At 31.7% G+C, this 11,509-nt stretch overlaps 1 protein-coding gene and 1 long non-coding RNA gene across 2 annotated transcripts; one reads left to right on the forward strand and one right to left on the reverse strand.

Annotated features, from left to right (window-relative positions):
* Positions 1-254: 254 nt before the first annotated feature.
* Positions 255-2,501, forward strand: LOC132604942 (uncharacterized). The gene is made up of 2 exons (XR_009568937.1): positions 255-462; positions 2,079-2,501. It is a non-coding gene; the product is annotated as an uncharacterized LOC132604942 (long non-coding RNA).
* Positions 2,502-6,711: 4,210 nt separating this feature from the next.
* Positions 6,712-9,888, reverse strand: LOC132605703 (probable indole-3-pyruvate monooxygenase YUCCA8). The gene is made up of 3 exons (XM_060318886.1): positions 8,861-9,888; positions 7,980-8,351; positions 6,712-7,381 (listed from the first exon to the last, which is right to left on the reverse strand). The coding sequence occupies exons 1-3, from the start codon at positions 9,509-9,511 to the stop codon at positions 7,166-7,168; spliced, it is 1,239 nt and encodes a 412-aa protein (XP_060174869.1). The 5' UTR covers positions 9,512-9,888; the 3' UTR covers positions 6,712-7,165.
* Positions 9,889-11,509: the final 1,621 nt, after the last annotated feature.

The following is an 11,509-nucleotide window of genomic DNA, read 5'->3' on the forward strand; positions in this document are numbered from 1 at the left end:
TCAAATGACAATTCATTGTATATGTTACAATATTTTGATTGCAACATTTTGGTAACTCAAGAGCCACGAGTAAGCAGTATGGGCTTTTTCCATGATAGTTGGAGATGTGATGATTCATTTCCGTTATACAATTATTTTTCCTCCTATTTTTTTTTAGTTTTTCCTTCATTCTTTTCATTCATTAATTTGTTTTATATAATTTTTTAAATCATATTTATGGAGTACATCTAATTATATCTCATGAGTTACAAAAAACCTCCATATATTTGCATTCTCTACTGAAATAAGATGTCTCCTCAACTCCCTTCTACCTAATTCTTATGGTTTAACCAATCTATAAATAACAATCACATATGGAGTTGTTGGACGCTCATTTTCGTTTTCTCCTCCTTCGTTTTTACCTTAGTTGAAAATTTTGTTTGAGGCTTTCTGCAATGTCTAAACACAGTGAATGAATTTTTGGTAAGTGATGTTGCTAATCTCCGTTGTTTTGTTCTTTTATTCTTTCATATATATATATATATATATGTTAATCTCTATTATTTTGTTCCATAAGAATTCTAAATATATTTTTCTCCTTTTTTGGTTTTTTTTTCCTTCGTTTAATTCATTGACCGATTTATTTAATAACTAACATTATTACTTCTATCCTGTTTATTGCATCTAATTACGTCTAAGTTATAAAAAAACCTTCATCTATTAGCATTTCACTTAAATAATATGTTTCATCAACTTCCTTATTGTACCTAAATTTTCATGGCTTAACCAATTTGTAAATTAACAATCATAAATGGAGTTGTTGATGCTCTTTTAGATTTTTTTCCAATTTTCTTTGACCTTAGTTGATTGTTTTTTTTTTTTTTTTTTTTTAAGGTTGTTCACCTTCAATTTCGTAGTTATTTTTACTTTTTGTGTTGTAGTTTTTCACATTTTATTAATTTTGTTGTTGTCTTCTCCTCTAGCATCTTATTTACTTGAAATCCGTCACTTTAATTATCTTCCGTTCTCAACAAGTAATTAGAGATGTCTATACTTGAAAAATGTAGCAGACAATAATTAAATTAAACAAAGCAAGACTATACTTCTTACTATTTCTTTTACACGTATTCGATGTTTTTCACTTTTATTATTTACAAGCTATTTATAATTATTTTGTAAAAATACCTAGGAAAAAAACGTAAGATGTTAAACTTTTAGTTTTAAACACCTTACATATCCAAGAATGGATTATTATAACAGGTATTTTTAGTTATTTTATCTTTCCATTTAAGTTTTGTACTCAATAAGGGTCAGCATTAATTGAGAGGTGCGTCAAACATTTCACAACCACCCATAACCATTATCCTCAAAACGTCAACTTAAAAGATAGCGATAAGCCAATAAGGTGAATAATGGTCACTTACTTTTTTTTCTCGATTTATTCTCCTCATACTTAGTGGTTCAGCTTTCCATAATTGATAGTTTTCTCAACATTCATATCTATGTATAATGCTAAATAATTATATGCATTGGCTATTTACACCAAATCTGTTATTATAGTTAAGTGTTTTAATAGTGTGAATATTCATTAACTAACATTATCATATACTATAATTTATTTTAATGACCGCGCGAAGCGCAGATAAATTTTCTAGTCTATATATAATATAAAGCTAGGCATAGACAAGGTGATGCGACACCTCTCTATGGCCTAGAATTGCATTTATCGTTTTTGTGATTTTTCTGCCTTTTTATCCTAATTTTCTGTTCAACAATTTTTCTTAAAAATATATAAATGGCTAAATAAATATTTAATTAATGAGAAAGACGTTTTAAAGGTGACAAATGAAAGAATTTAGTCCTTTAGGTTTCTTCCCATAAATTGTAACAGTATACTTCATGAAATAATTTGCAATAATGATCTCATCAATTACTTAAGTAACTGAAGTGACGTTTAGAAAATGCAAGATGATAAGATTTTAGTCCTCTCCATTCTCTTTCCCGAAATTGTAATGGCAGAAAGCTATTATTTATATCATGATATACTTTTCCAAAAATATCTCATCATATCCAATGACTTGATGAAGCAATTGTTTTAGGGGAATAAGGCGTTGTCAACCCAAGATCATGCTTATGGCAGTGGAAAAAGACAAGATAGGATCTAAGGAATTTCATTCTACTTGGTATGCATTTGGGCTCTCTATCATTTTCATGTGCTTGCCAATTGCCACTCATATCTATCGATTCTTTTAGCTCACTGATTTTGTTGTTTAAGCTTCATTATTTACATTGTTATTCTAGACTCTATTGAAAAGATTGTCTACAATTTAACTCACCAACGGGTAGCTCTCTATTGTAGACAAAAGAGTACGTATTTCATGAAGGTTGTAGACAAATGACGGACCGGAAGTATTAGGGATATGATAATAGCGTGCAAATATTTAATGGTTTTTGATGCCGCTCAGCCAAAAGCATGTTATGAACCGATGAAAATCTATCTATAATATAAAGTTAGGCATTAAGGAAGTGATGTGGAACCTATTTTTGGCTAAGGATCCTATTTATCTTTATTTTTTTTCATTGTTTTGGCTTTTTCCTTTTTTTGTTTTATTAGTCTCTAAACATTTTTGTTAAAACTTTCTCCTTTCCCAATAATAAAGGTGGTTTATTTGTATTAAATTTATTAGTAATAGCGAATAAGTTTTCCTCACGTCTAAGATCAGTAGATCACTAACTCTTCTTTTGTCCTTCTCTTTTAATGTGATTAATTTCTAGTAAATTTATGAGCAAAAGTAAATAACACTCCCTCTCCCCCACGACTTTATCAATAAAAGCAAAGATCACTACTCATTCTTTTCATTAATTAAAAAAAATGAAAACTCAAAATTCATTATTAAAGGGAAACAATTCGCATACTGAAATACTACAACTATTACTGCAATTCATGATTAAACGATAAATCATAATGATTTAATAACATGGGTTTTCAGTTACTAAACTCTTTGAAAGAATCAAACTTACTTTGTGCATTTTCACATCTATATAAAGGTTTTCACATTATCATCAACCGATTAACAAGACTCGGTTTGAAATTTTTGTTGAGCTAAAACGGCCCAAAGATACTCTTAACATGATGTGATATTGTCTGCTTTGGGCCAAGCCCGCACGGTTTTTCCCAAAAAGGCCTCACATCATTAAGAGTATCCAACTCCTTATAAATAGCTCATTTTTCTTTTCAGCTACCAATGTAGTACTTTGTTCGCACACCCAACAATCTCCCCCTCGAACTAAGTTTCACGTGGCTCATTATCATACGACGGGTTAGAGATTCAACATATCTGTGTGCCATCCACATTGTCAGAGTATTTACGGTCACCCAAGCCCAAAGGTTGTGAATGCGTCTTCAAAGCTACGGGTAAAGGTCGTAAACCGGCCCATAGGGCACTAAGTCGGGCCCCACGCCACACTCTACCATCTTCATACTCGTCCCGCTAAACCATTGGCTCTAATACCAGTTGTTGAGCTAAAACGGTTCAAAGATACTCTTAACATGATGTGATATTGTCCGCTTTGTGCCAAGCCCGCACGGTTTTCCCCAAAAAGGCCTCACATCATTAAGAGTATCCAACTCCTTATAAATAGCTCCTTTTTCTTTTCAGCTACCAATGTGGTACTTTGTTCGCACACTCAACAATTTTTTGGCAGAAAAATGATTGATAATGGAATAAAAAGAAAGTTTTGCAAGGTTTGATGAAATGAAACATGAAATAAAGAAGGTTACAAAGGCGTTGGGCGATGGTGGAGAGGACTTTGGACAACTGAGGTGACGAAGAGCCATTAGTTTGAATCTATTGAGGTTTTTATAATTGAAGAAAAAACTATTCAAGAAAGAATGGAAACTGCAAAAAAAAGTAAATAGAGAATCGAAATCAGATGAGGAATAAATAATGAAAAAGTGAAACCCGGATCAGAATCGAAGTGGAGTATCTGAAGAAATTTTCAAAAATGAATAGTATGTATTGAGGCTCGGACAAAGTTTTTCCTTCCTTATCAAAGTTTGTTACTTTTTTTTACAAAGAAGTGATTCACTTTTTATAATATTCAAAATCATAGCAATAATTTTAAAAGTTATAAGTCGACTGATATTTCATGCTAACTTGGATGTGCTTAATCTGCTCATACAAATATTATATGTACAAGACTACTTAATTCCCAAAAAAATGGTTTTGTGTGGCTTATAACTTTTACTTTCAAATAACTATAAAAAGACAAAAAAAAAAAAAAAAAAAAAAAAAGAAAGGAAAAGGCGTACCAAGTCGCTAAAACACATGATTAAAGAGGGAAAAATAGAAAACCAAAAAACTAAAGAAACTAAGGGCTTGTTTGGAAAGCCACCTGGTAATTGGAATTGGTGTAATTACTAGGGTAGTAATTACACAGCCTAATAATTACACAGTAGTGTAATTACAACGACCTGTTTGTTTGTCATAACGTACTTACAGTGTAATTACAAGCGTGTTGTTTGGTTGCACAAGTGTAATTACACAGTCAGTTTAATTTAAAAATAAAATTTAATTATAAAAAATTTAAAATTAATATTTAAAAAATATTGTGTTTATAAATGATATTAAATTAGTTATTTAATAACACATTGTTTCTTGAAAATATATTAATTAATAATCATATATTTGTAACTAATATTGTAACAAAAATAATTGATATATATTTTTCAAATTAATATTTAATTTTAATTAATTATAAAACTTAAAAGAAGACTTTTTTTTGTGAGAACGTCATGGATTGGATGTTTGACAAAAAAATAATATTAATAAATATAATATCATAACATTATTCAAATGTTTGACATAAAAAATCCATCAAATGTAAGTGAAAAATAAACAACATGCAATGTGAAAGCAAATAACTTAAAATTGAAAATATAACCTAAATTCAAAATCCAAAAGAAAAAGTTCAACATAATACTCTTATGTCAAATTCCAACATTACATAAGTAAGTTCCAACGTAACTTAAGTAAATAATTCAAAAGAAAGGAAAAATATAAGTCTATAACCCCATTCACAATGAAATTCTACTTTAATAACGTCACCCGTTATATGTCAAGTTTGTTAATAACTCATTCTTTCCAATATTAAGAGGTGTAGTTTCAAATATTAGAATAATAACACGGTTATGCTAAATGAATAAAATAAAAACATAAAAAAATACGAGCAATTATATGGAATCACAAGAAGTAAAGGTTGGGAATGAAAAGAAAGAAAATGAAAAATAAATAATATAAAAAGAAAAATACATTTTAAAAAATAAAAATAAAAATAAAAGTAAAAATAAAAAATAAATTAAAATAATAGAAATAAAAAAATATTAAAAATCAAAAAAATTAAAATAATAGAAATAAAATAAATTAAAAATAAAAATAAATTAAAGTAAAAAAATAAACAAACTAAAAAGTAACCCTGTAATTACACCCAATTCTCAGCCCCCCTTGAGAATTGGAGAGTGTAATTACACCCAATTCCCACCTAACTGTGTAATTAATTGGTCAAACAAACAGGCCAAACTGTGTAATTACACCCAATTCCAATTACCTGGGTGGCTTTCCAAACAGGCCCTAAAGAAAACCAAAAAAAAAAAAAAACAAGGAAAAGGCGTACCAAGTCGCTAAAACACATGATTAAAGAGGGAAAAATAGAAAGGAAAAAAATGAAAAATATACTTAAAAAAGTAAAATGCAAATATGCATATATAATTTTTATAGATACATATAAAAAGATGTAGTTTATCTTTCCTATTTGCAAAATCTTTTCTATCTAAAGATTTTTCTTATAACTGCATGAAGCGTGAACAAGTTTACTAGTTCGAAATAAAGAAATGAAAATCTCAAGAGCACCAAAGAAAATAATGAAAGTTAAGGAAGTCATTTACATGATTCATTAGAATAAGGGGCTGATATTGCACATTATGTGCAGATAGTGTACCTCCTACTTTCTACTTGAACTATATATAGGTAAAACTGTAAAATAGACGTTAAATTTATGTATACTTATTTAATATATAAACTCCGCACTTATTTATTTCAAATGAGTAGTGTATTCGTGTTTTTTTTTTTGGCTGACCGACTTAAAATTCTAAATCTTCTTTTATAAATGCGTATATGTGTACACTGTGTTGAAATGATGACTAGTTGCTATCACAACATCATAACTGTACTGATTATTACTAATTGAAAAGAACTTGAAATAAGACATTCCTTTTGTAATACTTCATGTTCTATTTATTGCCTTGAAAAAATGCATAGAAAGGTGAGCAAGAAGTCATTTTCTCATTCAATTTTTTTTCTCATTTTCATTCAAAGCTTCACCAGTATTACTCGAAAATGGTTTGTTTTTGTATTTATTTGAAGTTTATCTAGTATATCTCCCCATCTTTGTGGTCTACGTTAGTGTTTACTTAATTTTTTTTTTTTTTAATCAAGAAATTCCCAAGGATCAGTGCCACATATTTTGACACTCGTGGATGGTTATAAGCTCTTCCCTTCCACTTTTCTTAACTATAATACCAGAATTTTGTTTGCAATAGAGTTCAGACATATGGCATACGATCTAATCCATATATCATGTGGTACACTCCTATCATTAGATCAAAGCTTTGGGGCCATTGCTTAATCAAAGATAAACATGAAGTTTGGAACAATCAAATCATACCAAGGCTGCTTTTAACAGTAAACGAATATCTTTGTCACTTTCATTAATTCAGTAGATATTGTACAAATATGTACAAAAAGATCAATATCAGTAAACACTAAAGTCAAAGTTGGAAAGTGGTAAAGGGAAAAAAAAACGCCTCGTCATCATTAGGAAACTTGACATGAACAACGTGTTCCCAGTAGATCTTTTTTTCTTTTTGAAGGATCTGACAACTTATGCTGATACTTTCCAATTAACTTTTTTTGAGGATCCGACAACTCATGCAAGAACTTTTCTAACGGACTGGATGCTGCTTCAACTAAAAAAATTCCCAAAACTGTAGCAAAACTTGGCCTTTCGGAGAGGGCTAATCTCTATGTTATCTTGTGCTTTCCTTTTTGTACATATCTATATTTTTTCACAAAATTAATTTACACCTGTTTTTTTTTTTTTTTGGGGTCTTCTATATGATTCTATTGAATCAAAAGGTTGAGATGCATCTTATATGTGTAGAATTTTTTTGCTTAAGATCTTCTTGGTAAATTTTGCCAATATCTTGTGCAATTTTAATAGCATCAGCAGAAGCACCAGATAGCCCTCTCCTTGCGAAACCAACTGCATATAACCCAGATTTTCCTTTCCAGCTATTTGGCAATGGTGCTTTTGGGAACCCTTCGTTGGAAAAGAATTCACTTTCCTGTATAAAAAATAACAAAACAAAATTAGGCCACTATTCAAGAATCTTCAATAAATCTTTTACATTAGTCAATTTGATCCTCGTACTTGCACAACTTTCTAGTGCTGACCCCTCAACTCGACGGGTTCTCAAACAGACACCATAACTCGGTCTTACCGAGGAAAATGTGTGTTTTGACCAAGCTAAGTGTTTGAGAATCCATCGAGTTAAGAGGTTAGCATCCCTGCAAGTACGGTGTTAATTTAGGTACTAATAGCATGTTTGACTAAGTTTTTGGAGTCTAAAAGTGCTCTTTTTTAAGTTTTTATTTTATAAAGTTGAGGCGTTTGACCAAACTTTTAGGAAAAACATAAAAAAAATTCCCAGAAATACTTTTGGAACCATGAACAACCACAAATTGCTGCTCTAATATTGACAAAAGTGATTTTCAATTTGATTAGTCAAACTCAAATTGTTATTCTTCAAAAGATTTTTTGAAAAGCACTTCTGACAAAAACACTTTTCAAGATAAACAGATAATTGAAAGCTTGGCCAAAGAAGCTTTTAGCCTAAATAAAAGAAGTTATAACAATTTGACAAGAATAGAACATTTTCTCACCTGTAGCCAATAAGGGACATTGCTGCAATAACCAGTAGCAAGAACAACAGAATCAATTTCAAGTTTTTCACCATCGACAAGTTCAACAGTGCCACATGAAAATTTCTTGATTCCAGGGACAACATTAATTTTTCTTGATCTAATTTTTTCCAATGCACCAATGTCCAAAACAGGAGTTTTCCCTTGTGTGTTCTTGAGTTCCAATGGTCCAAGTTTTGGCCTTTTTAGTCCATATTTCTCAATGTTACCAAGAATGAACCATGTCAAAATGAGTAGAATTTTGTCAACTAGCCAAAGTGGTAGCCATTTCATCATAAACATAGCCAACTCGAATATTGATTTTCCAAAGATTTCTCTGGGCAGTACATGAACCTGAAGAAGAAAAACAGAACAAGACACTATCAGAATCCAAATTTCATCGTTTCTTTTTCAGGGAAGTTACACAGTTAGCCGCTCGACCAAAAATATTAACAACCCTAGCGTGTATATATCCACACACACACTAATTATACACCGCTGCACACATATTATATATCTGCCGTATTCTGTGCAAAAGCTGCCCCCCCCCCCCCCCCCTCCCTCTCCCCCAACACCAAAACTTACTACTTTCACTTTTTATGAACAGTTATTTGTAGCTACTATCGTTTATATGACCTAATAGTGTACAAATTCTTTTACATTGTCGGTTAGAAGAGTTTGACTTACACATATCGACACTGTAAATAAATTTTTACACTATTAAGGTACCAAAAGATAACTACAAATAAATCATCCACAATAAGTGAGATTACTACTCTGAAGAGTATGAGAGGTAACCTGCTACAACAGGTTAAAGTACCGTAATATATTGTAAATTTACGTTGTCAGTGCATATAACTTACCGAGCTACGACAAACCAATGATGGTTGAGCATTATGATTGCAAAGATCAAGAGATATTTCCATGCCGGAATTCCTACAACCAACAACAAGAACTTTCTTCCCACTAAACTTTTCACCAGACTTGTAATCACAAGCATGAATAACTTCACCTCCAAATTCTTTTAATCCTTCAATATTAGGCACAACTTTCTCAGCATTTTCACCTGTAGCCACAACAAGCCACTGGCAAATATATTCAACTTCTGAGCCACTTGGAGAAATAGTTTTCACCCTCCACAACTTGCAAGATTGGTCATATTTTGCAAATTGGACACGCTCATTGAACATTGGGTTGATGTCAAATTTTCTAGCATATGATTCAAGATAATCAATGAATTGTTTCTTTGTGGGGTACTCAGGGTAGAGTTGTGGAAATGGGAAATTGGGTAATTGGCAGAATTGTTTAGGGAGGTGTAATTTTAATCTATCATAAGTGTTTTTCTGCCATAATGATGCAATGCAATCTGATTTTTCCAAGATTACAAATGAGACTCCTTGTTCTTTTAAGCAAGCTCCCACAGCTAGTCCTGATGGACCTGCACCTACAATAACAGGGCCATTTACCCATACACATCTACTAGAAAAGAAATCTTGATCGTTGAAGCTAACCATATTTTCTTTCTTGTGAAAAAGTCGACTACTTACTTTGGAAGTAGAACACAAACCTAATTCCGCTATTCTGAATTTTTATTGAGCAGAATGGTGGTGTTTGAAGACTTGAAAGTAGAGGAAATTGGTTTAAGTTCGTCTTTGAAGTGGTTTTTTTTTTAGTGAAAAAGTTGATGACTGACTTTGAAAACAGAACACGAGCCTATTTATGCTATTCGAGATTTTTCCTGAGCAATTGTAGTGTCTGAATACTTGAATATGAAGTAATAAATAGTTGAATCTCAGTGAATTGTGGCAGCAAAAACACTCCGTGGATGTGTACTTAAAGGTGTGAATGTTATAAAGAGAGAGAGAGTTGAAGATGTGTTTTGAAGGGAATTGGAGGAGGTGGAAGGTGTTTAAATAGATACAAGTGAGATGAATCCGCGACTTAAGTAGCACAAAAAAAAAAAGTTGAACCAAACTAGTACAAAAAAAAAACACATTAATAGGTTTCACACACGAATTTCGTGCGTGAAAAGACCAAGCTGCAAAAATGCATTTTGGGCCTTTCACGCACGAAATTCGTGCGTGAAGCAGGTGACCATAAAACCGACCCCTCCTTCCCCACCACAGATCCCGACTGTTCACCCCCACCACACCCCCACCCGCCATCAACGACCATTTCAGGTGGTCCCTAACCCCCAAAACGCTATTTTGTTGCTATTTTTCAATCCAAAACTCAATATTCTTGGTATATTGAAGTGTAAGAACAGGTTTCTAAGGTTAGATTTTGGAATATAGCGGTGCAGAGCTCATTTTGAAAACTCAAAAAACACCTTCATTCTAGGTATTTTACTACGAATTTTTTATTACATTGCTAAATATATTATTACCTTAGGACGGATCTGTGGTGGATTGCGCTTTTTTTTTGCGCGTTGTTGGGCAATGGGCGCGGGAACTGCCCAGTGGGTGCGGACTGCCCCCTTTAAATTTTTTATTTTTTTAATTTGTTTATCTATTATTATTTAGTTAATTATTTATTGCTTGTTTATTTAGTATTTGTTAATTGTTCGATTAGCGACTTAAATATTATTAATTGTTAGACTAGCTATTTCAATTGTTAGATTGGCTAATTATTTATTTAGTTTTTGCTAAGGCAATTGTTTATTTGTTAATAATTTCTTAATTGTTTCATTAGTTAATTAATTGTTTATTTGTTAAATATATGATAATAATTTATTAATTTTTTGATTAGTTACTTAATTGTTTATTTATTAAATATATGATAATAACTTGTTAATTATTTGATTAGTTAGTTAATTGTTTATTTATTAATTATTTATACTAATTGTATGCTAACTAATTGTTAATTATTTGACTTATTAATTTTTAATCTTTATATTTTAGGATTGAAAACCCTTAGTTTAGGATTCATAACCCGTAGCTTAGGATTGAAAACCCTTAATATAATTTTCGATAAAATATTACATAACTAATATTACTTGTTAATGATTTATTTAAAATACGTAAAATAGATGGGTCACCACAATCCTTAATAAAATTTTCCATAAAAGATTACATAACTAATATTACTTGTTAATGATTGATTTAAAATACGTAAAACAGATGGGTCACCACAATCCCTAATAAATTTTTTGATAAATTACATAACTAATACTACTTGTTAATGATTGATTTAAAATGCATAAAACAGATGGATCACCACCCTCTCGATCCGGGGCCCTTCGACCGAGAGTTATTGTATCTTCAGCCCGAGCATAGGTCGCAACATATATGGACATCTGACCTGCAGCCTGAGTCTCAGGTCCGTACCCGGTTAGGGGACTCAACATGGGAGATCTTAGTTGCTCGCCCCCCCCCCCCCCCCCCCCCACATCCTCGTGTCATATACTACGTCGGGGCGGTATTTACCGGTGCGTCGAAGTTGGTCGGGTACAGCACGATAGGTCGCTAGTGACGACATTGATTGAGAGGTGGTAGGGCTGGCAGAGGTGACGG

This window comes from Lycium barbarum, chromosome 8 (genome assembly GCF_019175385.1).
Source record: "Lycium barbarum isolate Lr01 chromosome 8, ASM1917538v2, whole genome shotgun sequence".
NCBI lineage: Eukaryota > Viridiplantae > Streptophyta > Magnoliopsida > Solanales > Solanaceae > Lycium > Lycium barbarum.

Excerpts from the sequence above, each read along its gene's own strand:
- LOC132605703 (XM_060318886.1), bottom strand. The coding sequence starts at position 9,511 with ATGGTTAGCTTCAACGATCAAGATTTCTTTTCTAGTAGATGTGTATGG. Across the intron at positions 8,352-8,860 it reads CATTGGTTTGTCGTAGCTCG|GTTCATGTACTGCCCAGAGA; the intron begins GTAAGTTATATG and ends TTTCTTCTTCAG. Across the intron at positions 7,382-7,979 it reads ATGTCCCTTATTGGCTACAG|GAAAGTGAATTCTTTTCCAA; the intron begins GTGAGAAAATGT and ends TTTTTTATACAG.